Source organism: Thalassophryne amazonica, chromosome 15, assembly GCF_902500255.1.
Source record: "Thalassophryne amazonica chromosome 15, fThaAma1.1, whole genome shotgun sequence".
NCBI classification, from domain to species: domain Eukaryota; kingdom Metazoa; phylum Chordata; class Actinopteri; order Batrachoidiformes; family Batrachoididae; genus Thalassophryne; species Thalassophryne amazonica.
The window spans coordinates 73,377,611-73,405,272 of NC_047117.1; the positions used below are offsets into that span (position 1 = coordinate 73,377,611).

Consider the following 27,662-nt stretch of genomic DNA (forward strand, 5'->3'; position numbering starts at 1 on the left):
CCTCTGTGCTGCTGACCACATCTGCCATCTTCACCTGTTCTGCAGCAACACGAAGCAATTTACTGATAGTTATATTAATTAGCTGGGTAGTCCATAACCGCTAGCTATCTAAACCAATATCATGCAAATCAATTCTGTTTTTGTCCCAAGTGACCAAAAATGTATTTTTTAAAAAAAGACCCTAATTTGTAAAATCTCAGCATTCTCCTTCAAGGTTAAAAAGTTACATTTTGTTCAATAGCAGAAGCAAAAAGAAAAAAAATTGTGTTCGCTGGAGTGCTACGAGATGTTAGCCTCCTGGTCGATGAGGGGATTGAGATCCAGCTTGGTCTTCTCCAGACACGCAGTCTTTGCCCTCCGTGGTGGACGAACCACAGGAACAGAATTTGGAACGTTCTCTCCATCACTGGTTAGACAACAAAAGAGAGCAGAACAAAGATGAATAGAAGGATGAAAAAGGAGAAGATGCTGTGAGGAAACACTCACCTCTCTTCAGATGACTCCATCCTCCTGCTTGGCTTCCTGCTGCTTTTAGCTGTGCCCTCTTTTGTCTGATCTGTGCACAAACAGCCAGGTTATGGCCCCGCCCACTTACGATAGGTTTAGATAGATCTTCAAAGCTCTCTTACCTCTTTTGGTTCTCCTCGCAGACTTGGGCGGAACTTCTGTTACCTCTGGGAAAATATGGAAGAGTTAAAAAAAAAATAATTCTGCAAGCAGCAATTTTGCCCAATGAAGGAAAAAGTGGTAGGGAATCAGATTTGAACCCAAGATTTTTTTTTTTTTTTTTACCATCTACAATGAAACCCAGTCAGCGTTCAAGGAAATTACTTTAAAATAGATGTTTCTTTTCAGGTGTGACAATGTTAATCGTTTTTTTTTTTTTTTTACTTTTTCAATGTAGACCTGATGTACTCAGCTAACCAGGAGCTGTCAGATACCAGACTTAAGTCAGAGTGTGGGTACAGCAGATCTGCCATCTTGTCTCATGTAGACTGTGCTCACAGTGCCCATGCAACAGTCTTATTTTTATGTTTACAAAACTAAAACCAGGCTGAGTGTGCTACAGCAACAGAAGTACATGATCTAATGGACATTGCCATAAGTGGGCGTTTTTGCGAGAAGACAGTGTCACATGTTTGCATTGTAATTAAAGTTTAATAAAGAAAAGTCTAATACTTAAACAGGCACAGAGTTTGCAAAGGTTTTTGGTTAAGCCCCTTTCACAGTGGCATATTCATACAGCTGCGTATTGTGGTGTATCATCTACGCCGAGTTGAGCAGCTCTACATCGAGTTTTTGCTCCCAACACAGCAGTATGCTGAGGGTTACGCGTGTAGGATGGAAGAAATTAAACATGTTTAATTTTCTTCGGTGTAGAGTGCTGGACACAAAATACAGTTTTAAGCAGGTCTGCGCAGAAAACTGCATGCATCCGGAGCAATCAGCTGAGAACATGATCATGCAGCAGCAGCGCCTCTGTGTGATCAGAACAGCTGATGGACGTGTGTGCTTAGGATAGGGAATCGAACCTCAACTCATAATCCAGAAATACAACCGAAACAGCAGGTCGGTTGCTCGCTCACTCTCTGTCGCTCTCTCCTTCACTCACTCTGTGTGGGATGATCAAACCTGAATAAGCGCTATGACTTTAAAATAAAAGCGCCGTCGCTGCATGTCGGTGTGATCATCAGTGGACCTGATCGATCAGGTCTGATCAAATCAGTGGAGAGTCACAGCAGCATCTGTACACAACGAAAATGATCCACCAAGACAAAAAAAATGTTAACCGTTTCTGAGCCGCACCACACTGTGCAGTACAGAACAGAGCGCAATTCCACAGAGGCAGAAAATAGCAGCTTTGGCTACATACGTGGCAGTAATGAAACTGTAAATCCTCATGATACAGTCCACTGTTTTCCAAATGCAGCGATGTGTGCTGCACAGCCAACAGGAGTGAACTGGTTTTAAATAGTGGCAAGGGCTACACACGATTGTGTGCACATTAAAAAGCCAACACACGCAGCTGCAAGCAGATCTACCAAACACGGAAAAAGGCTGAGTATGCACGCATTTTGGGCGTACTTAAATGAAACAATGCCGCAATACGCAGGTCTACGAATACACCAGTGTGAAAGGGGCTTTACCTTAAGGATACTGGACTAATTGGACTTGGGTGTCCCTATGCACAGCGATGGGTATTTTGGGGGTTAAAATTCTAATCCTGTTGAACTGCACCAGATTGCTCGTCCTACTGAAACCAACAGTTTGTCCCGCCACTGACCAGAAATGTCAATTTTACTGCATGGTGTCTAATTGTGTTATTTATTTTTATTTTTTGGGGGGGAGGGGGGGGGGGGTGTCAATGACTAATTAAACTGAGCTACATTCTATAACTAAATTAGCATCTTAAACCTTGAAACTTCAAAATTGCAGATGAAATTAATTTGCTGAAATCTCAGGATTAAGGCTGCTATTTTGATTTTTCATAACACTATTGTTAAATTTGGCCCCTGACCACAAGTTCATTCCCAATCACATTGACAGAATGGTCAACGGCTTATTTTTGATATACTTTAAGAAAATTATTAAGGAGTCAAACGCTTATTACTGTAATTAACTTTGCCCAAGGGTGATACAACATGGTTGATGGCACACACTGGTAAGGCTCCATGAATGTGGGTTTTACCATCCGCGTTGGCGCCTGGTGGCTGCAGGGTGCTGCCAGCGAGGTCCTCCGGCTGTTCTTTAGAATCCACAAGCTGACAAACCACCTTCTCTAGGGCACGGAGACACGCGCGACCCTTCACCACCTGAAGACCAACAACAGGCACGTGAACTTTCACATCACAGTAAGTACAGAACTAGTGGGCGGAGTTTGCAGAGTCATCCTACCTCAATAGAAACAAACCAGGACAGCATGTAATACAACTACACAATCTTTCAGCTATTTTGTGCCTGCTGGAAATAACTGGAAATGCTAAAACATTGTTGGTTAATCAGGTCAGATCTGATCTGGGAGCAGAAACGTCCTGGGTCCCGGGTGGCCCACATGAAACAGAAGTACAGAGATGCATTGTATCTTGGGACTCTACATTAAATACAACAAGCGTATGGTAAAGCTGTCTGTGACCGTAGAAACTACATGAGATGAATAGATTAGATTTTTCTTGTATGGAACTGGTTGTGAATCATATTGTTTGCCTAATGAGTTACTTGAATTTAATCTGAAATGGAGGGACTGCTCAAAATGTCCATATTACCACATGGTTAATGTATGATTATTTGCTAAATCCTTAAATTAAAACTCTACAATGCAAACATATTGTTTAATGTGAACTCCACTGTGGCGCTGTGCAAATGTAAAATCAGAAAATTGCTACTGTGCAAATACTTACGGACCTGGCTGTTCTTTGTGTGAGCAGCTGATGCCTGTATGGATTTTATGTGGTTATTAATCTCGCAACACATGACCGCATCCATCCTCCCTTCAATACGGTGCAGTCATCGTGTCCCCTGTGCAGAAGAGCACCCCCGGAGTATGATGTTTCCACCCCCCATGCTTCACGGTTGGGATGGTTTTCTTGGGGTTGTTCTCATCCTTTAAACATGGTAATGGAGTTGAATCCAAAAAGCCCTATTCTGGTCTCATCTGACCACATGACCTTCTCCCATGCCTCCTCTGGATCATCCAGATGGTCAATGGTGAACTTCAAACGGGCCTGCACATGTGTTGGCTTGAGCAGGGGGACCTTGCTGCCCTGCAGGATTTTAAACTATGACAGCATCATGTGTTACTAATGTAATCTTTGTGACTGTGGTCCCAGCTCTCTTCAGGTCATTGACCAGGTCCTCCTGTGTAGTTCTGAGCTTTCTCAGAATCATCCTTATCCCACAACGTGAGATCTTGCATGGAATCCCAGGCCGAGGGAGATTGACAGTCATCTTGTGTTTCTTCCACTTTCTAATAAATAATCATAACAGTTGTTGTCTTCTACCAAGCTACTTGCCTGTTGTCCTGTAGTCCATCCCAGCCTTGTGCAGGTCTACACTTTTGTCCCTGGTGTCCTTAGACAGCTCTTTGGTTTTGGCTATGGTTGGACAGGTTGGAGTGTGATTGATTGAATGTGTGAACAGGTGTCTTTTATACAGGTAACAAGTGCAATTAATACAGGTAAAGAGTGCAGAATAAGATGGCTTCTTAAAGAAAAATTAACAGGTCTGTGTGAGCCAGAATTCTTGCTGGTTGGTAGGGGGTCAAATACTTACTTGCAGCAGTAACATAAAAATAAATTATAAAAAAAAATCATACATTGTGATTTCTTTTTTTTTTTTTAGATTATGTCTCTCATATACACTCAACAAAAATATAAACGCAACACTTTTGGTTTTGCTCCCATTTTGTTTGAGATGAACTCAAAGATCTAAAACTTTTTCCACATACACAATATCACCATTTCCCTCAAATACTGTTCACAAACCAGTCTAAATCTGTGATAGTGAGCACTTCTCCTTTGCTGAGATAATCCATCCCACCTCACAGGTGTGCCATATCAAGATGTTGATTAGACACCATGATTAGTGCACAGGTGTGCCTTAGACTGCCCACAATAAAAGGCCACTCTGAAAGGTGCAGTTTTATCACACAGCACAATGCCACAGATGTCGCAAGATTTGAGGGAGCGTGCAATTGGCATGCTGACAGCAGGAATGTCAACCAGAGCTGTTGCTCGTGTATTGAATGTTCATTTCTCTACCATAAGCCGTCTCCAAAGGCATTTCAGAGAATTTGGCAGTACATCCAACCAGCCTCACAACCGCAGACCACGTGTAACCACACCAGCCCAGGACCTCCACATCCAGCATGTTCACCTCCAAGATTGTCTGAGACCAGTCACTCTGACAGCTGCTGAATCAATCAGTTTGCATACAGCGTGTGTGGCGTCGTGTGGGTGAGCGGTTTTCTGATGTCAATGTTGTGGATCGAGTGGCCCATGGTGGCGGTGGGGTTATGGTATGGGCAGGCGTCTGTTATGGACGAAGAACACAGGTGCATTTTATTGATGGCATTTTGAATGCACAGAGATACCGTGACGAGATCCTGAGGCCCATTGTTGTGCCATACATCCAAGAACATCACCTCATGTTGCAGCAGGATAATGCACGGCCCCATGTTGCAAGGATCTGTACACAATTCTTGGAAGCTGAAAATGTCCCAGTTCTTGCATGGCCTGCATACTCACCGGACATGTCACCCATTGAGCATGTTTGGGATGCTCTGGACCGGCGTATACGACAACGTGTACCAGTTCCTGCCAATATCCAGCAACTTCGCACAGCCATTGAAGAGGAGTGGACCAACATTCCACAGGCCACAATTGACAACCTGATCAACTCTATGCGAAGGAGATGTGTTGCACTGCATGAGACAAATGGTGGTCACACCAGATACTGACTGGTATCCCCCCCAATAAAACAAAACTGCACCTTTCAGAGTGGCCTTTATTGTGGACAGTCTAAGGCACACCTGTGCACTAATCATGGTGTCTAATCAGCAACTTGATATGGCACACCTGTGAGGTGGGATGGATTATCTCAGCAAAGGAGAAGTGCTCACTATCAGATTTAGACTGGTTTGTGAACAATATTTGAGGGAAATGGTGATATTGTGTATGTGGAACAAGTTTTAGATCTTTGAGTTCATCTCATACAAAATGGGAGCAAAACCAGAAGTGTTGCATTTATATTTTTGTTGAGTGTATATATATACACAGTAGTGTTCAGAAGTGCTATGTGACTAAAAAGATTAATCCAGGTTTTGAGTATATTTCCTATTGTTACATGGGAAACAAGGTACCAGTAGATTCTCACAAATCCAACAAGACCAAGCATTCATGATATGAACACTCTTAAGGCTATGAAATTGGGCTATTAGTAAAAAAAAAAAAAAAAGTAGAAAAGGGGGTGTTCACAAAAATAGTAGTGTGGCATTCAGTCAGTGAGTTCGTCAATTTTGTGGAACAAACAGGGTGAATCAGGTGTCCCCTATTTAAGGATGAAGCCAGCACCTGTTGAACATGCTTTTCTCTTTGAAAGCCTGAGGAAAATGGGACGTTCAAGACATTGTTCAGAAGAACAGCGTAGTTTGATTAAAAAGTTGATTGGAGAGGGGAAAACTTACACGCAGGTGCAAAAAATTATAGGCTCTTCATCTACAATGATCTCTAATGCTTTAAAATGGACAAAAAAAAAAAAAAAAACACGCGTGGAAGAAAATGGAAAACAACCATCAAAATGGATAGAAGAATAACCAGAATGGCAAAGGCTCACCCATTGATCAGCTCCAGGATGATCAAAGACAGTCTGGAGTTACCTGTAAGTGCTGTGACAGCTAGAAGACGCCTGTGTGAAGCTAATTTATTTGCAAGAATCCCCCGCAAAGTCCCTCTGTTAAATAAAAGACGTGCAGAAGAGGTTACAATTTGCCAAAGAACACATCAACTGGCCTAAAGAGAAATGGAGGAATATTTTGTGGACTGATGAGAGTAAAACTGTTCTTTTTGGGTCCAAGGGCCGCAGACAGTTTGTGAGACGACCCCCAAACTCTGAATTCAAGCCACAGTTCACAGTGAAGACAGTGAAGCATGGTGTTGCAAGCATCATGATATGGGCATGTTTCTCCTGCTATGGTGTTGGGCCTATATATCGTATACCAGGTATCATGGATCAGTTTGGATATGTCAAAATACTTGAAGCGGTCATGTTGCCTTATGCTGAAGAGGACATGCCCTTGAAATGGGTGTTTCAACAAGACAATGACCCCAAGCACACTAGTAAACCAGCAAAATCTTGGTTCCAAACCAACAAAATTAATGCCTCGCAGATGTGAAGAAATCATGAAAAACTGTGGTTATACAACTAAATACTAGTTTAGTGATTCACAGGATTGCTAAAAAAGCAGTTTGAACATAATAGTTTTGAGTTTATAGTGTCAACAGCAGATGCTACTATTATTGTGAACACCCCCTTTTCTACTTTTTTTACAGGATTTAGGTCAGCTCAAAAGCTAACAGTCCCATCTTGTTTTATTTAAACTCCACTGCTGGTGCATAGAGGCAAAACAAAAAGTGCATCACTGTCCAAATACTTCTGAACCCCACTGTAGTTCTGTGTATCCTGACTTGCCTCTAACCTGCTGGTATAAAAAGGTGTGAGTACCTGGATCAGCTCCTGCAGCAGCGTCTGTAAATCCTTCCTGACCATCTCATCTCTGCTGAGCTCCAGGTTGCTTAGCATCTTGGCATAGAAACGCACCTCAGGCGCCGTCGGGTCCTTCAGCATCTCACCACACATACGCACTGCCAGGTAATCATGGACACACACCTCCTGGACACACACACACACACACACAACCATTAACAAACGTCCCTAAAACTGCAGTCGTGAAGCTGCTACTTAATAACATTTAGTAGGGCTGCAAGTAAAAATTATTTGCATGTTTCATCAATTATTTTTCTTGATTCATCATTTTGTCCCCAGCAAAATATTCCGCTATGCATAGCCACGGCAATCAACACCAAACTTGCTATGGTGACTGGGGGCACCAAGGGGGAGGTCAATAGGGCCCTTAGGTTGAAAGCGTACGTGCACGAATGCACACACACGGTCAGCCTTATATATTAAATCATGACCTGCTCAATGGAGCCCTTATTTTCACAGTTCACGCTGTACTCAGGTCAGGTAGCAAGCATCACACTTTACCTACTACGTAGTAGCGGCTGGCTAGGGTGGATTTTAATTACAATTCGAACAGGCCAGTGTGCGGCATATAACAGTTAAAGCGTGCATTTTTTTTTCAAATAAAATGTATCTGCTGTGTACAGCAAGACCGATCAAAACGCTCAGTTGGGAACTCCACGACGTGAGGCGAAATGAGGGTGATGTGTGTCATTTGTAAGATTTTTACAAAACAGATTCTTTACAAAACATCTCAGGTTTGTTGGTGTCCGAACATGGACAGCCCGCTTAAAAATCACACCACAGATTTTCAATAATATTCAGGTCTGGGGACTGAGATGGCCATTCCAGAACGTTGTACTTGTTCCTTTGCATGAATGCCTTAGTAGATTTTGAGCAGTGTTTAGGGTCGTATTGTTGAAAGATCCAGCCCCGGTGCAACTTCAACTTTGTCACTGATTCATGAACATTGTTCTCAAGAATCTGATGATATTGACTGGAATCCATGTGACCCTCAACTTTAACAAGATTCCCAGTACCTGCACTGGCCACACAGACCCACAACATAATGGAACCACCTCCAAATTTTAAGTGTTTTTCTTGGAATGCTGTGGTCTTTTTCAGCCATGCATACCACCCCTTGTTATGTCCAAATAATTCAGTTTTAGTTTCATCAGTCCACAGCACCTTATTCCAAAATGAAGCTGGCTTGTCCAAATGTGCTTTAGCATACCTCAAGCGACTCTGTTTGTGCTGTGTACGCAGAAAAGGCTTCCTCTGCATTACAGCATCATATAGTATCTTGTGCAAAGTGCGCTGTATAGTTGAACAATGCACAGAGACACTATTTGCAGCAAGATCATGTTGTAGGTCTTTTTTGAGCAGGTCTGTGGGTTGACTATGACTGTTCTCACCATCCTTCGCTTCAGCTTATCTAAGATTTTTCTTGGCCTGCCACTTCAGGCCTTAACTAGTACTGTGCCTGCGGTCTTCCATTTCCTCACTATGTTCCTCACAGTGGAAACTGACAGCTGAAATCTCTGAGATAGCTTTTTGTATCCTTCCCTTAAACCATGATGTTGAAGAATCTTTGTTTTCAGGTAATTTGAGAGTTGTTAAGAGATGCAAAGAGGGGAAACATTTGCCACCTTAAATACCCTTTCTCATGACTGGATTCACCTATGTAAGGAGGTCAAGGGTCAATGAGTTTACCAAACCAAGTCTGTGTTCCAATAATTAGTGTTAAATTATTGAAATCAATCAAATGACAAGGGTGTCCAAATTTATGCACCTGCCTAATTTTGTTTAAATAATTATTGCACACTTTCTGTAAATGCTAGAAACTTCATTTCACTTCTCAAATATCAGTGTGTTCATTTGCTATATGATATATTTAACTGAAATTTCTGATCCAGACAACCAATGATTTATAAAGGAAAATCATGAAAATTATCAGGGGTGCCCAAAAGTTTGCATACAACTGTATATATCACATTTAAGAAGCTGAAATCAAAGAATTTGGATTTTTTAAATGATTTATCAAAATAATTGTGAATGTAATAGTTGATTAATCATCACAGCGCTAATGTTTAAATTCAACATTTAATACTTGTACAAAAAAATTAAAAAGCTTTTAGGCATAACCAAGAGAAATGCATGACCATTTCACCCTTGAAGATATTTATTTTCCTTTTAGTTGGTCTGTAATTTTTAAGAAAATCATGTTGCATTTTGTTATTTTTAAAATAATTTTGATATATGCTGTCATATATCATGCTGTCAGGCCTTTTTATTCTGACACGTTTGGCGGTTTCTTACCTCTGTGTTTGTTGACGGTTTAATGAGCACACTGGGTCGTGTCAGTTCAACCAGCAGCTCCAGCACATTGTTGATGTCCACCTCGGCGAGCGGGGAGGTGGCCGGTGCGTTCATCAGCGTCCGCACAGTCGGCAGGAAACACTCCTCCACAACTTCCTGGTGGGCTCTAACGGACATAAAAATAATATAAAAATTAACAAAAACTGACTTCACAAAAACACAGTCTACATTTGATTAGTTTCTGAATATTTGAACGGTGAAAGAATTAAATCCATGTGTATGTGTGACCTGCTCTTGCGTGCGTAGAGTTGGAAGAAGACGCCGAGGCAGTGACGCAGTCGTGTGTCGTCCTCAGTGAGTGGGTTGTACCACAGCAACACCAAACGGGAGAAGATTTTGGCACTGGAGAGTCGACCTGTGTACATTAGCTTAGCAAGGCCCTCAGCTGTCTCCGTACGCAGGTCAGACACCTGACAGACAGAAAAAAGAAAATAAACTAAATAAATAAATCAGCTTTTTATCATCATAATTTCTTTTTAATTTTATGTGTGAGTTCTGATGTGCAGACAGACCTCACTGTCCAGGAAGTCAGACAGCATCACAAGTACGCTCTGTGTTGTGTCCTCTGGTGCGTCGCCCTTTTCCTCAGCCAGTGGCACTTCCTCTTCCTGTCTGCCTGGCGATTGGGAAGGTGGAGTCACCTGAGGGGCAGATATGTCAGTGACCAGCTGGAAACCAAACACCAGCAGCAGGTCGATGATGGCTCGCAGGGAACTGATTCGGATCTTTAGCTCGTCCAACTGGGCAATCTAGAAAAAATAAAAATAAAAAAAGACAACTATCATAACATTACTCTCCTGGCATGGAGCTGCTGTTCCTGTCATGAAAATTCAGTAAGGTATGTCTTCTATTATACATTCCAAATCTAAGGTAGAACTCTAATAGTGTATACTAAAGTTTATCTAAATATCTAAAAAAAAGAAGAGTAGAGCCATTTCAGTGCCTGGTCTTGAGAACCAGGAATGGTAGGTTGAAAGGCTTTTTTATTGCATGGGAATTCTCCCTACCCACCTAAACGGCTCAAGAATATGAACAGCATGTATATAAGTGACATTTACACAATCAGGATAGTAAACAACATATACAAGAAATATAGTTACTACATGTTCACTTTTCTATACACCACAAAAATCTCCATGACCTCCTGCACCAACAACAGTCTTAAACTTAATGGCTAAGGCCTGCTAAAGCTAAAGGCTAAAAAACAAATGACAAAACTAGAGCACTGCACTCACAGAGCACAAACCTCTGCCGACACTAGTTTTCAATTCCACAATTTGTCATCGCTTTTTGTCACTTAGTTCTGGCTGATAACTGGAAGACAGACAAACAGGCATAAAATTGGAACCTCCATCCTATTTTTGGTGGTGTAGGTAAATCCACAACAGAAAAATGAGAATGACTGAGGCACTTCTGATTGAGATATAATGCAAAATCTAAATATTAATAGCCAAGTGGCCTCTGTGTGTGTGCGTGTGTATGGCTTCGATCATGGAGAAACTGGGGAGAGCTGACGTTTGCCATTTGATATGTTTATATATTCTGGGTCAAGACCGTCAAAACGGAATGTTGATAGGACTAATATTTTTGAAGAAACTATGGACTGAACAATGAATGTTGATAATTACATTCTGGACTCACACGCCATTCTAACTCATTATAGAAACTTGTCATAATTTATCACCACCCTTGAAAACTGTCAGCTACCCATTTTATAAACACTATTCAATCTAGAGCACGTAGATCACCACAGGCAATGCACTAGTATACAGTAGTGTTCAAAGTAATAGTAGTGCTATGTGACTAAAAAGATTAATCCAGGTTTTGCATATATTTCTTATTGTTACATGGGAAACAAGGGACCAGTAGATTCAGTAGATTCTCACAAATCCAACAAGACCAAGCATTCATGATACTCTTAAGGCTATGAAATTGGGCTATTAGTAAAAAACAAACAAACAAAAAAGTCGAAAAGCGGGTGTTCACAATAATAGTAGCATCTGCTGTTGACGCTACAAACTCAAAACTATTATGTTCAAACTGCTTTTTTAGCAATCCTGTGAATCACTAAACTAGTATTTAGTTGTATAACCACAGTTTTTCATGATTTCTTCACATCTGCGAGGCATTAATTTTGTTGGTTTGGAACCAAGATTTTGCTCGTTTACTAGTGTGCTTGGGGTCATTGTCTTGTTGAAACACCCATTTCAAGGGCATGTCTTCTTCAGCATAAGGCAACATGACCTCTTCAAGTATTTTGACATATCCAAACTGATCCATGATACCTGGTATGCGATATATAGGCCCAACACCATAGTAGGAGAAACATGCCCATATCATGATGCTTGCAACACCATGCTTCACTGTCTTCACTGTGAACTGTGGCTTGAATTCAGAGTTTGGGGGTCGTCTCACAAACTGTCTGCGGCCTTTGGACCCAAAAAGAACAATTTTACTCTCATCAGTCCACAAAATATTCCTCCATTTCTCTTTAGGCCAGTTGATGTGTTCTTTGGCAAATTGTAACCTCTTCTGCACATGTCTTTTATTTAACAGAGGGACTTTGCGGGGGATTCTTGCAAATAAATTAGCTTCACACAGGCATCTTCTAACTGTCACAGCACTTACAGGTAACTCCAGACTGTCTTTGATCATCCTGGAGCTGATCAATGGGTGAGCCTTTGCCATTCTGGTTATTCTTCTATCCATTTTGATGGTTGTTTTCCATTTTCTTCCACGTGTCTGGTTTTTTTTTTGTCCATTTTAAAGCATTAGAGATCATTGTAGATGAACAGCCTATAATTTTTTGCACCTGCGTATAAGTTTTCCCCTCTCCAATCAACTTTTTAATCAAACTACGCTGTTCTTCTGAACAATGTCTTGAACGTCCCATTTTCCTCAGGCTTTCAAAGAGAAAAGCATGTTCAACAGGTGCTGGCTTCATCCTTAAACAGGGGACACCTGATTCACACCTGTTTGTTCCACAAAATTGACGAACTCACTGACTGAATGCCACACTACTATTATTGTGAACACCCCCTTTTCTACTTTTTTTTTTTTTTTTTTTTTACTAATAGCCCAATTTCATAGCCTTAAGAGTGTGCATATCATGAATGCTTGGTCTTGTTGGATTTGTGAGAATCTACTGGTATCTTGTTTCCCATGTAACAATAAGAAATATATTCAAAACCTGGATTAATCTTTTTAGTCACATAGCACTACCAGTACTCTGAGCACTACTGTACATTAAATGAAGTTTTCAATGTTAAATTTAAATGGCCACAAAATCTGAAATCTGGATCAGATCCGGATCAAACTTTTTTAGTCAATAAAGGATACCATACTACATAATGCTCTCAAATATGAAAGAAATTCAATGTTATGAATTTGTGAATATTCATTCAACATTAAAGGACCTTGAAAAATGTATCAATTCTTGCCTATCAGGATATGAATCCTCTGTAAAAATGTCATAATGCTATATGAAAAACTGTGGGTTTTAGGCTGCTGACAAACAGATAAACAAACAAACAGGTGAAAACTGTTGGCAGAGGTAATAATTGTGCATGAAGCAGCATGTTGTTCAGTGTACATTTAGTGTGAACATTAGATGGAAAACTGCATCTCTGATATCACCTGTAGCAACAGGACCAGGTGTGTTTTGGCGAGTTCTCTGCTGTGCAGTGTGCACGTTCCAAGACACACAACAGCCAGGTTGCGGACTGCAGGATGAGCATTTGCTACACAGGGCAAGACCTGAGAGAGAAGACCAACTTTAAACAACTTTTATACACACACACACACACTAAAAGAAAGCCAAAATTACAATTACTGTACATTCTAAAATGTACAACGGTAGTAAATAAATGTGGCTTCTATCCATTCATAAATGATTTAATATCTGAGATGAGACAGGGAAACATTAAAAGATACTAAAAGGAGAGCCACATTTCAGGCATTTCAGCTGCTCTGATGATAATGATTTCCCACAGAGATCGAGCTGATGATGTGGAGGTGTTGTAAGTCAACAGTAGGTGTGTGTGTGTGTGTGGGTGGGGGGGGGGGGGGGGGGGCGTTATAATACCAGTGACGTCATTAAGGCGCTCACGGTTGGACCAAGAGGAGTCTTGATGTTCATCTGCTTCAGCAGTTCAGTGCACATGGTGAGACACCTCAGAAGAGTCTCTGGGTCATTCTGAAAGAGAATTAAACCTTCACCTCACTTATTTTATAAACAAACAGCATTTTACTTTCAACTAGAAGCACTCGGAGAGTGCAAACCTCTGCCAAGGCCATGGGGTCACTGACGCCATAACATCTACACGCCGTGGAATCATTGAACCTAAAAAAGTCTAACGATGTTTGCTCAGTAGTAAAAAAAAAAGTTTCATCTGCTGTGACTGGATAGCATGTATCCTTAGCACTTGGCATCACAGTTTATTGCAACTTGCACCTTTCCCAGAAGCTACTGTCATCTGAGCACTGATATTGATATTGCATGTGCTTATAGACAAAAACAAATAAGAGACAAAATTCAATTTATTATTCAACTAAACTGGAAATATATGAATTTTTTAACATTTATGAAACACTTCTCTAAACAAGGCCATAGGGTCACTGACCCTAAAGAGATTCCCTCCTTGGCACAGTGAACTATTTCTTTTGGTCTCTTTCTCTAAAATTGTATATAATAATCATTAGATTATTAATATATAAACAAAAATAAATTTAAGAAATATTACAATTTGAAAACAAATGCACCCGAACGTGATGACAGCTGCAACTGCTTAATGCTAACTTTTAACATTGAAAATGCCATAGACATGCCAACGCATTTGCATCGGGATCCAGATCGTGATCCGAATCACCACTAAAATTTAATCACTTGTTCCTCTTGTCATTTCCAACCACTCCACAAAATTTCAACAAAAATAAATTTAAGAAATATTACAATTTGAAAATAAATGCACCCGAACAAGATGACAGCTGCAACTGCTTAATGCTAACTTTTAACATTGAAAATGCCATAGACATGCTAACGTGTTAGCATGTCTATGGCATCACGATCCGGATCACCACTAAAATTGAAATCACTTGTTCCTCTTGTCATTTCCAACCACTCCACGAAATTTCATCAAAATCTGTTCAAAGCTTTTTGAGTTATCCTGCTGACAGACAGACAAACAAACAAATGCGACCGAAAACATAACTTCCTTGGCGGAGGTAATGACAAATTAATGAATCCTCTCAACACCGTGAGTTCTATGATTTTTTTCCCCCTTCCTCTTTCGCTCTTTGCTCCAGCCACATTTTTTACTCACAGTGGGCTCATTTTTCACTGCACCCACAAGTTTTCGAGGTTCCTCGGTTCAAACTTCATTGAGATCATAAAATCACTAAGGGCCCTTGGGCAAGGTCCTTAATCCCACAGTTGCTCCCGGTGTGCAGTTGAGCACCTTGCATGGCAGCACTCTCACATCGGTATGGGTGAATGTGAGGCATCATTGTGAGGTGCTTTGAGCTTCTGTTTCAGATGGAAAAGTTCTATATAAACGCAGTCCCTTTACCATTCAAACCCACTGGTGGGTTGCCGTGACTCAGAGGGTTAAATCTGTACCGGTGTTTTCCAGCCTCATACCTTCTCGGTGCGGGCTTCCTTGTCGGCTGGCTGACTGCTCACTGCGATGTCTTGGATGAACTGGTTCCTCTGGTTTTCCAGCTCGGTGATGGAGTCCTTCAGTTCTGCTGCACGGCTGAACTCCTGACCTGTAATACAGTCCTCCAGAGCTTGTTTTGCCTCCATGATTCGCACCTTTACCTCTGCAAGCTTTTTGGGAAGACAGAAATGAAAAAAGTGAAGGAAGACGAGAGTTGTTTAGATGAAACACACTTAAGAGGATTCTTGACTGCTGGGTGGAAAAGAACGAAAAGGAAAACAAATGAATGACAGATGTAATGAATAAATGAAAATATATGCTATTTTACTCATAATAAGCTTTGCATGCTAACAATGCTAAAAGTTACCAAACTGAATAAAAGGTTTTGTGTTCAATATTTAACATGTGACATGTTGGTTTTAAAACATGTCAGACATTGACCATTTTTAATAAAGTGATGACTAATGCCTGACATGTTTCATGATATGTTCAAAGGTCATGAGGTCAAGATGTGTACTGCAAATAATATTGTTGTTGCCTCTGTTTATAATCAAATGGTTTGTACATTTATGTTTAAACTATGCTGATCAATAATGAACAATTGAATGACTGTATTGTTCAAAATTAATTGCTACTTCTGCATTCTGTAAAATGTGAGTGATCTCATATTTTGACTGTGTGAAAGAACTTTGCTTCCAGAGGGAAAACAATAACTGGGTTATTTGTTATCTGGGAGGCAACCTTGAAAGTGTCTGAAAAACACAATGATGCCACTGAACTGAACACATGGACCTGTTCTCATACAGAGATGAAAACAAGAAAACAGTGATTCTTTGCAGTACACATCTTGACCTCATGACCTTTGAACATATCATGAAACATCATGTCAGGCATTAGTCATGACTATTAAAAATGGTCAATGTCTGACATGTTTTAAACCAACATGTTACACCCTACTTAAGCATATGTTATTTATGAAAACCTTACACCAAAACACTTTACTGGTTTGAGAGTCAACAAATCTGTCAGCAGTTCAACATGTTCAATACAATTTATCATAAGCACATATTTCAATCATTAATCAATCCGTATCATACTGTATCATTTCAAAACCATCATAAATCAGTTGAACACCTATCAAAGCATAGGCATACACATTTTCATTCATTTGACATGATAAAACCCTTAAACACATTATGGCACAAGAATACACTCTATTCAACTTCATTCATTCAATGCAATAACTAGTTGTTACTTTTTGAAAATAATTAACACAAAACCTTTTATTTGGTATTTAGAAAGTGTGTGCTGTGGGAATGGTGGAGATTAAACAAAGAGACACAAATATAAGTAAAGTTCTCAGCTATAGAACAGTCCCTTTGAGCATATTATAGTCAACAAAATTAACAAATGATTATTAAACTAGCAGAATGTAATGAAACTGGAATTCAAAGTGGAAGAAGAAAAACAAAAAAACTTAAAGCATAAGAAGAATGGACCTGGACAGAAAAAGAAAAAAACAGGTTGACCTGACACATTCTAGTTGTCCCTAAATATAACTGCCAGTGAGGGATGGAGAAGCACAAAGAAGGAGAGAAGGAATTCAAACAAAGAACAGAACACTGTTTGAGTGCAGAGAAATCAAATTCAGAAAATTACTTTTAGATTCCACATTTAAACTGCATGCAGCATCTCTTCATGCTGTACCAACACATGAATACCTAAATCTGGTGTGCACAAGCTTCTGATTGGCTGAGTGAGTTAATGTGGTGAAAGAGGAAAAGAAGGAAATGTGTGTGATATGCAAATAAACCCTTGAGCTTTAACATTTCTGATTCCACACTGTGCCAATCAAAGGGATCTGAATGAAACTTTGTGATGTTGTTTGGCTGAGGACTCCTCACCTGGACCTGCTGCCGACGGCTCTCCTTCTCATCCATAGGCTTAGACTCTTCCATGATTGGCTCACGCACATCTGAAATGATCTCTGCCATCTGGGTGGAGGGAGACAAAAAAACAAAGAAATAAAAACAAAAAACAAACACCACACAGTTAATGGAAATGAGACTGAATAGAAAAAAAAATCCTCTCAGGTCAGGTGTGGGAGTGTGAGCTGTAAGACCTCACCCTGGATCTGAAGTTCCCAACCACTCAGGTAAACAAGTAGTCCATCCCCACTTTACAATGCGTGTACTCACACAAAAGATCTGTAGAGGCCCATGTCCATCATTCATTCATTCATTCATTTATGCCTAAATAACTTCATCTTCCTTACATGTCTGAATCATGTCCAATGATGAACTGGTAGTGCTGGTTCGTGTGTGTCTGTATGTGCTGGGACTCACAGTCTGTATGCGTCTGTTGTCATCAGGGATGAGGGTGAGCAGCTTCTCAGTGAGCATGGAGACGAGGGAGGATGGCGTCTGTGACAGAGCCAACAGTTCCTGCAGTACAGCTAGTACACGTTTTCTACAGAGACACACGTCACACAGTGACACAGAGAGACACAGTGAAGATAGTTCACATTTTTTAACCTCACAAGTTCTTCCTCAAAGATAACTGTAAGAGAAAACTATCCTTTTAAAGTATTTCGTATATTTGCGTGCAACTAATATTGGTCAGGATATTGTAGGGGTGCATGTAGCCATACAACGCACTGAAGTGATGGAATAAATGCCACATCAAATGTTCTACAGAAAAATGGAATGATTAAGTCATAGTTTTATATTTTCCTCCCAAATGGATAACATTTTTTGTTTTTCTCTTTACTTTCTACATGTACGTTTCCTGAAACCTTTTCACTTCCATTGATGACATTACAATGAGCCACAGTTCATATGTATTTATACCTCATGAGAGCTGCACCAGCAGCAAACAGACAATAACTTGAGTCAGTGTTGCTTAAACGCAATTTTACTCAAAAGAATGTTTCACTCTTTGAAAGTTTCACCGGTACAGGTCTTTAATCCATGACAGAAAACACTTATTCACATCCATAGCTCATGAAATAAAGTCCGTTTTCTAAACGGGAGTCTGAGCTACATGAACAATAACAGATTCTGCTGCAGTTGTATTCTTAAGTGTAAACGCTGCCCAGCTCAATATCTAAACTATGTCAGTCACATCAGCTGCTTTAACTGACTGATGGAAGAAACCCATAAAACCACAATAAAACAATTATGAGGCCAAGATGCATGGTTGCCTGTGTGCACACTAGGGATGTGTACTGAAGCCCAGTATAGGTCGGGCCTCAATTCTTAAATACTGGAATATCGATAAGCTCCGCTCAGTATTGCTTTCAGTGCTGGAAAAAGCAAGGGAATAAATTTAGAGCTCTCTCTCTCTGCTTCTCTCACGCTGGCAGCTTGTGTATGTGTGTCCATGTGTTTGTGACAAAAGACGCAGCTCGTGTGTGTGTGTGTGTGTGTGTGTGTGTGTGTGTGTGTGTGTGTGTGTGTGTGTGTGTGTGTGTGTGTGTGTGTATGTCTGTCTCTCGCTGGCAGCTATCACTCCTCTCTTTGTCTCTGTGCTGACAGCACTCACACTCACTGGCTCTGTGTGTGTGTGTGCGCGCGAGTGTGTGAGAAGCAGGACCCCGTCAATGTGCTGACAGCACTTGTTTGCTCTCACACACACACACACACACACACACACACACACACACACACACACACACACACACACACACACACACACACACACAGAGAGAGAGAGAGAGAGAGAGAACTAGGGATAGCAGAGAGAAGTAAACGCTCAAAGGTGTGGTTGGACTTATTAAATGGTATAAAGTACATCTGATAACATTCACAGTGCTTCACTTTTTCCACATTTTATGTTACAGCGTTATTTCAAAATTGAGTACAATAATTTTTTTCCTCCCTCAAATTTCTACTCACAACACCCCATAATGACAACATTAAAAAGTTGGGGTTTTTGAGGGGGAATTTATTCAAAAATAATAATAATAAATCACATGTACATAAGTATTCACACCCTTTGCTCAATATTTTGTTGATGCACCTTTGTAATGGCAATTTATACATTTTACACTTTATGCATTTCAACTCATTTGACCTGCTCATTGCCTTCCCATGACTGCAAAACCCCAGCACCTCAGTCTGGGAGAATTTCTGTTGCATCACTGTTCTAACCATTTGCTGAAGTTGACCTCGGCTGTTACACATAGTCTTACTCCTTAAAATGTATCAAGCTATTGTGTGAAGTGCCTCACAGCACTATATCAAAATGTTTGCCAGTAAACTAAAACTCCTGTTTAAGCTTCGTATTCATGGTTTCCGCTCCACCCACAAGATTTGCTTGCAGCCTGTTAAAAAAAAAACGTATCAGCCACAGTTTTTGCTCACTTCTCACTTTCTGCACTTTTCCTCCAGACCTGCTGAACTCTGTTTTTGAAGCTTCAAAATTAAAAACAAACCTAAGATCATTTTCTCTCAGAAACGTCTTATATTTTTACTATTATTATTTTTCACCGTGGTCAGATCCGTATTTTTTCCATGACAAACATTCACAGAGTTGTCCTGAAGCCACTCCTCTGATATCTTGACTGCATGCTTAGGATTTTTGTCCTGCTGAAAGATGAACAGTCGCTCCAGTCTGAAGTCAAGAACACTCTGGAGATGGGGCCTCATGTACAAAGCAGTGCTTACTCACAGAAACGTGGTCTACATCCGTCTCCACGCCAGTGTTCAAACATATCAAAAGTGAAATGACCGTGGAAATGTGCAGTGCGTCATGCAAAAATCCTGACTGGCATACACACATTTCTACAGCTATTGTTCCACTGCGGACACGTAGGTGACGCTGAACCGTTAGTGTGAAAATCAGAACTCATCAGAGACAGTGATGAGCAATTAACACACTCATGTGTTTGCAATTATATGGACAGATATAAAACCATGTGCAAAGTGATGCATAAAATGGCACTAACAGTTGCTGCGTTAGCATCAGAGAACCTTGCAAATGGTCCAATCTGACATGAGGGTGTATTCAGGGAATGTGAGGAATTACTTGCAAATGACAATAATTGGCTCAAACTGATTTTGATTACCAAGGCCACTGATACTGGAGTTGTGCGCAGAACTGCGGCAGCCTCACACACACACACATACACACACGCGCGTTCGGGTAGCTCCCACAAACACTTTTCCAGTTTCATGATCAATCTGTTTAACAGCGTACTGAATAAACTGTCCCTGCTGTCATCTATAGTGTCTTTTCTGTTTGTGTTGTTTGATGTGACAGCATGGGGAGTCCCTGCTCAAAGGGCTTATTTACATGAAATTACATATTTAAATGGGGAGTGGCCAGGGAGGAGTTTGGTTCCGCGTTCAATTCCGTGTTCAGTGGGCTGTACAAACGGAACGTGCACAGATCCATGCCTACGCACACTCTGATACATCTGAATATTTTTGTGCTTATGCCAGCATCCACGCAAGTCTTTGTGCATGAGACCCCAGGTTTTCATCCAGGATCTCTCTATACATTGCTGCATTCATCTTTCCCTCAATCCTGACTAGTCTCTCAGTTCCTGCTGCTGAAAAACATCCCCACAGCATGATGCTGCCACCACCATGCTTCACTGTAGGGATGGTGCCTGGTTTCCTCCAAACCTGACAGTTGGCATTCATGCCAAAGAGTTCAATCTTTGTCTCATCAGACCAGAGAATTTTGTTTCTCATGGTCAGGGTGCTTGAGGTTTCTTTTGGCAAACTCTAGTCAGGCTGCCATGTGGCTTTTACTAAGGAGTGATTTGCATCTGGCCACTCTACCATACACGTTGATTGCTGCAGAGATGGTTGTCCTTCTGGAAGGTTCTCTCTCCACAGAGGAATGCTGGAGCTCTGACAGAGTGACCATCGGGTTCTTGGTCACCGCCCTGACTAAGACCCTTCTCCCCGAAAGAGTCCTGGTGGATCTGAGCTTCTTCCATTTACAGATGATGGAGGCCACTGTGCTCATTGGGATCTTCAAAGCAGCAGAAATGTTTCTGTACCTTTCCCCAAATTTGTGACTCAAGACAATCCTGTCTTGGAGGTCTACAGACAATTCTTTTGATTTTATGCTTGGTTTGTGCTCTGACATGCACTGTCAGCTGTGGGACCTTATATGTAGGCAGGTCCAATCAACTGAATTTACTCCAGGTGGACTCTAATTAAGCCTCTAGAAACTTCTCAAGGATGATCAGTGGAAGCAGGATGCACTTGAGCTCAATTTTGAGCTTTATGGCAAAGGCTGTGAATACTTACATGTGATTTCTTTTTTTAATAATAAGAAATTTGCAAAAATCTTTAAAAAAAATAATTAAGTGGTATCATGTAGAATTTTGAGAAAGAAAATAAAAAAAAAAGGATTTCATCCATTTTGGAATAAGGTAACATAACAAAATGTGGTAAATGTGCAGTGCTGTAAATACTTTCTGGATGCACTGTATAGAAAATAAAGCATGATTAACTCTGTTTTTAATGTTTTGTTTTTCCCCAAAAAGTACAGATAAGAATACTGTTAAAGTACCAGACCGATAAGCAGTGCTGCTAAGAGTAGTAACTGGCCAGTTGTTGTACATTTTAAAAATTCCGCTGACAAGTTACCAAGTTTGTACTCATAAAAGACAATCAGGGAAAAAATGTTAATCTGAAAACTACAACAAAAACTACTACTGGTGTGAAGTTAATAACATCACCGATATATCGACTGTGTGCAGACAAAGCTTTTACTTTAAAGTGTGGTTACCAACCGCCATTAAAATTCACATGAGTGATTGACAACATCTACACCGAGTGCTTTTTTGTCGCACATTCTTGATAGAGGTATTTTTGTGGCTCACTTTCCACAGATGTGTGGTGTAAACATTAAATCATCATTCTCCCACCATGTTTATAGTTATGCCTGCAGGACCACATCGCCTTACCGTCCACCTTCCTCCTTAGTGTCCAGACAGCCAATGAGGTGGACAAGCTGCTGGGAGATGAACTCTTTGGTCATGGAGAGCTCCAGCTGGGTGAAGTCGGCTCTCTGCTCTTCTGACAACATGGGCAGCGCCTTCAGATATCTACAACATACACAGATGGAAACTGCACCGTGAACAGGTTAAATACAGAGAAACCAGAGCGATCATATACCTTTAATGAGCAATAAAACAACAGAATGTTTTTCCAACATGAAATATACCTGCAAATAAGAACCCTCTCACTCACAGAGCACAGACCTGCCTAAAGTCATTATGAACTGGTTACAAATTCTGAAGGCCACATAGTAAGTGCCACTACAATCAATCCATAATAACTGACATCCTTTTGACACTTGGCCACAAACAGGTCTCTGGTGCATTTTCACTTTTATTAAGGAGCACCATCTCTGACATAAATTACGATAAGTGAGTCTCTTCAGCTGCTCCCTTGTTTTCACTTGGGGTCACTACAGCAGATCCGAGGTGGATCTACATGTTCAATTGGCAGACGTTTTATGTCAGATGCCCTTCCTGATGCAACACCACATTACATGGAGAAATGTGGCAGGGGTGGAGTTTGAACCATCAGGGCTGGGGGACTCTGCGTGCCCAGATGGAACCTACCCTGTGGGCTATGTTCTCGATGCCTGGGAGAAATGACGTGTCGCTTCCCCCTCCGGGGCACAGCGCAGTTTTAGCTGCGGCAGCTCCGGGTTCCCCCCCAAGCTGGCTACGCAAACACGTGTTGCTGTGGCCCTCCCACACTCACATTTCCTCAATTCGGATGACAGACTGTTTCAAAGTTTAGCATACATAAACAATCAAATGCATATGTGCAGTTGTTTTAATTCTGATGTGGGCCATTATTACGTTCAACTAGTAATAATTGTGGATTAATTACTGTATATTTGTCTGAGGTAAGTGGGTGTGAAATGAATTGCCCTTTTAGGGATCAGTAAAACTGTCTGAATTTGAATCTGAGAACCTTCTGCATTGAAACCAAGCCCGCTAACCACTTGGCCACCACCCCTGCTTCTGACATTCATTACGACAGGAAGAAAAACAAACAATCATTAAATCGACTGTTGTCACTTCTCTTACCCATAAAGATAGTTGGCAAAAGTGGCAGCATCTGGTAACACTTGCTCCAGCATTTCATCACCTTCATCTCCTTTACTCCTGAAGAATTCACTCAGAGCTCTCCAGTAGAGAACATTTTCACAGGACAGAAAGTCCTCTGGGATCACCTTCCTGTTGTAAACACACAACCACCACCATCAGACATCTTATTAGCGATTTCTTGTATTAGCCTCAGAGTGTTCACATCCTAAAGGTACCTGTTGTCAAGCTGCATTTTGTTCTGCAGCAGTTCTTCAGTAGGTGTTATATTGAAGATGGCTTTAAGTGTGTCCAGAGCTGTTTGGGCACAGTTCTCTACATCCAGCCTGTGAAGCAGCTCGATAACGTTTCCATCTAGCCGAAGCAGCCAGGCTGGCAGCAAACGAGAACAAACCACCTCCCTCACCACTTCTACAACACACAAGCACTTGGCTCATTCACTTTTGGCTGAGTGCAACAAGATAAACGAAATGTTGTAAAACAAGTCCAACAAACAGATCCAGTACCTGAGGGGTCATGGAGACCCTGCTGCAGGAGACTAACTCTCTGTGCAATCGTCAAAGCTTTAATATGCACTTTATCTGCCAGAACCTTAAACAAAGAAGAAGCATAGAAAATATTTTTGCTCAGATGCTGAATCAGAATGTCTATTAACGGAATCAACTGCAACAACAAACAACAAACTTCATAACAAGAGAAATAACTTGAGCCAACAACTGCTATCTACTGTATGTGAACACATCTACAATTCTCCTATGTGTGTTTCTTACCTCGTAGGCTAGTTTACGGACATTCTCTTTAATGTCCCGAGTCCGTTTCAGCACTCTGGGGAGGGTCCGAGGGGACATTGCAATGCAAGACAGTACAGCACGCCGCACCTCAGCATTGGAGTCATTTTCCAGAATTTGCATATAAGCTAAATTTCAGAAGATGGAACATTTATCATACAGAAAACCACAAACAGCAAAGAATACTTCAAAGGATACTGAATAGAAAATCTATTAATTTAGAGCCATGAAGTGCACAGAAACACTATTGTTTTAAAGGTAACCAAAGGGGAAAATGTTGGGGGGGTGGAGGGGGGTCCCCCAATAGAAACATTCTCAAATAATCACCCTTCAGATTGTTTTTGAAGAGATGGTGCAGAAACAAAGTGAGACAATACACCTGAACGATTAATCTGTAATTCCTAACAAATTATATCCTTAAATGTAATATGCTATTCTCTGTGCATCTTTAGGTTTTTCTTTTTGTATGTGGACAGCAATCATCAAACTATTGCTAACTCTGTATTTTGGTTATGCAGAAGAGAGTGTCAACTACAGCATCATGTGTCATCATATAATCCACAAAGCCACAATCCTAATACATTACAGATCTGTAATCCTCGTCTGGGTGCTGGCACTTTGCATTGTGGTTGCCTTTGTAGCCAGGTCATAGTACAATTCTGTCTTGTACCAACCAGAAAATCCCTCCATGCAAAAAAGATATGTTACTTTCAATCTGCTGACATTAAAACGCTTTGTGCAATAGTTGCACAGACAAAGTTCAGCCACAAGGGGGTCAGAGTGCACTTTGGTTGTGCTTTCAGTGTAGACAGAGGAGAAAAATATGCATACTGCACAAAGCTGCACGTTTACAGTTTGTAAGTCAGTCACTTCGCTCCAAACAGTTAATAAAACTGAACTGAATACAAACCATTAATGGTGGGGCAGTCAGGATCTTGTGGCTGCTGAAGTCGGGTCATAGCCAAAGCGGCCTGAATCCTCACATTGGAGAACTTGTCAGTGATACGGATCAGCATGGCCTGGTGGATGCTATCAAAGAGGTCATCATCAATCTGGGCATTCTCCGCCATGCTGCCCAGTAACTTATTGATCAGCTGGCACACTCTGAACCGCACTGCATGGCTGTTAGCTTTATAAGACTGAGAAGAGAGTAAGGTCAACAACATGAGAATGTTCAGAGCAAAGGAAAGAGGAGTAACAGGGTGAAGAAAGGAAACCCACACAGAAATGTGATAATGAAAAACAGAATCCAGCAATATGATACACAGTGAGCCTAAAAATCTATCAGCTGCATCACAGCTTTTCTCTGTACAGCAAATTCCAAATTAGAGATTTAAAAGAATATGTTGGAGCTTACATCAAATGAAGGGTTTTGGAGATGACAGTTTATTTAAAAGTTACTTTATCACTATTTATGTCTGTAAAACTGAACTTACATCATGAATCCCAATTAAACACACAGCAAATATACAAATACTGTGCTGTATTTACCTCCAAGAGGAAGTTGAAAATGAAACTCAGAAATGGGTGATCATCTTCAGCGTCGTCATCATCCTCTTCCTCCTGCTGCTGCTCATCTTCAGGTTTAGGTTGAGGCTGGAAACTTGTGGCAAACTTTGCCACAAACTCGATGACATTTTCAACAGCAGGCTCACGCTTGTACACAATCATGGCATATTTCAGGTAGTGGATGAACTCTTCATGGAACAGTGTCTTATCCTCAAGCTGATGAAGTCATTTGGCAACAAGGGAAGGACGTGGACAAGAAGAAATTAAACATAATTAAATAAATAAATGTTTCATTGTGATCATTAATTTTGATGGTAGTTGATTACTTTGTAAAATATCAAATAATCACATTTTAATTTCATAAAGCTCAAATTTCCAGTTTTAAAACATTGTTATTCCAATCACCAGCTAAAAGCTCAAATACTCTATTCATGACAAAAACAAGAAAAGGAGAGAAACTGATCATATCTGAAATGCACTATTCGTCCACTCAAATTATTTGCATTTTTCCATCATCAATAATTCCATGTTCAAATTAACATTTACACAAAACAATTCACGTCTAATGAAGAATTACAAACTACATGCAACTCCAGCCACAATGTCAACAAGAACATCAACAATCCATGTGTTCCAGATGCATCTCAAAATATGAATGCCATACGTGGACCAGCTCCCTTCTGTCAGTGGGGCCTTACTTGTTTATTAGTAGATAACTTAGATGGTCGCTAAAACCTTTCTTGAATACAAGTCTTGCCACACTCACAGATGTATATGTGTTAGGCGGTGTAACGTTTCCGAACAGTATTTGAACCAGAACATACTCTGATATATTTGCACTCCTGAATCTAACCGCCATTTCTGGAAGTGCGCTGAACACTTCTCAGTTGCACAGCAATCTTGCAAATTATTCAAAGTGTGTACAGGTATGGAACACACATTTCAAAATGTGAATAATACAGGTATGGTACGAGACGTAGAAAGCTACGCGAAAATTTTAAACACATGGGGGAAAAACTTCAAGTCCCGTGTATCAGGGTTAGTGTTACGGCTAAGGTTTGTGTTAACGAAAGAGACAACACAGGGGTTGTCACATAACAGTGATCAGCCAATCAGAGGCATTCTGCCTTCCATACCTGTACCCAAAACTGAAATTATTTAATCTTAATCCTAATCTTAATTTTAACTCTAAAGAGTTAAGACTAGGTCCAAGTTAGGGTTAAATTTTTGTGGAACCATGGCTTTGCCCACTTTCAGATGTCCTGCACAGTAGAATTCTGAAATGGCCCAGGTCCAATTCCAGAATATTTCAAATTTAGATACTATGTGGAACATACGTAAGTGTAGAAGTGTTTATTTGCAAGTACTGGAACAATTTAATTCACAGCTATGACGTCTTCAACGAAGTGATTCCTGAGTTTAGTTGTATTACATTATTTTCCCTACTGTGAAGCTCTTTGTCTTGTCATAAAAATAAAAAGGCTTTACATGAAAACGAGCAGCTTCATACTTACTTTGTTGTAACGTTGTTTCAGGTTTGCCACCAGCTTTGATTTATTAGTGTGACTCTTCTGAGCGCGCTCAAAAGTCTCTTTAATGTTTTGTTCACTGTCTGCAGTCATCTTTCCGCCACTAAAAAAAAACAACTATATTAAAATATGGGGTCACTCAAACAACTACCTAATACCTTTTTATTTTTTATATGGACTGTTTATTTACTTGTCAGTTCAGCGTTAAATCTATGCTAACATTTGTTAGCTTAAGGAAAAAACACAACAATGTTCCACACAGCCATTTTAATACGGTGTTTTTCACTCAAATATTACAGTAAAACACATTCCTCGCTACAAAACAAGCACATTAGCGCCAACTGGAAATAAAATATACATGTATTACCTTTTCTAAACTGGCGCCTGTTTTCAAATTCAACTACAGTCGTTCTCGCGAGACCGCGAAACAGCAAAGTTCTTCTTCAATTAATATATGGCGGTTTCCAAAGCAGCATAC

At 40.6% G+C, this 27,662-nt stretch overlaps 1 protein-coding gene across 1 annotated transcript; it reads right to left on the bottom strand.

Annotated features, from left to right (window-relative positions):
* Window positions 1-267: 267 nt before the first annotated feature.
* ncapg (non-SMC condensin I complex, subunit G) lies at window positions 268-27,642 on the bottom strand. Its single transcript, XM_034189202.1, has 22 exons — window positions 27,552-27,642; window positions 27,170-27,287; window positions 25,638-25,871; window positions 25,057-25,285; window positions 24,129-24,274; window positions 23,865-23,949; window positions 23,577-23,769; window positions 23,341-23,490; window positions 22,201-22,341; window positions 17,618-17,741; window positions 17,177-17,266; window positions 15,254-15,442; window positions 13,700-13,810; window positions 13,252-13,371; window positions 10,128-10,364; window positions 9,844-10,025; window positions 9,556-9,721; window positions 7,219-7,386; window positions 2,690-2,813; window positions 630-674; window positions 487-556; window positions 268-406 (listed from the first exon to the last, which is right to left on the bottom strand). Exons 2-22 carry the CDS (start codon window positions 27,275-27,277, stop codon window positions 280-282), a joined length of 3,039 nt encoding a protein of 1,012 aa, XP_034045093.1. The 5' UTR covers window positions 27,278-27,287; window positions 27,552-27,642; the 3' UTR covers window positions 268-279.
* Between the last annotated feature and the right edge of the window lie 20 nt (window positions 27,643-27,662).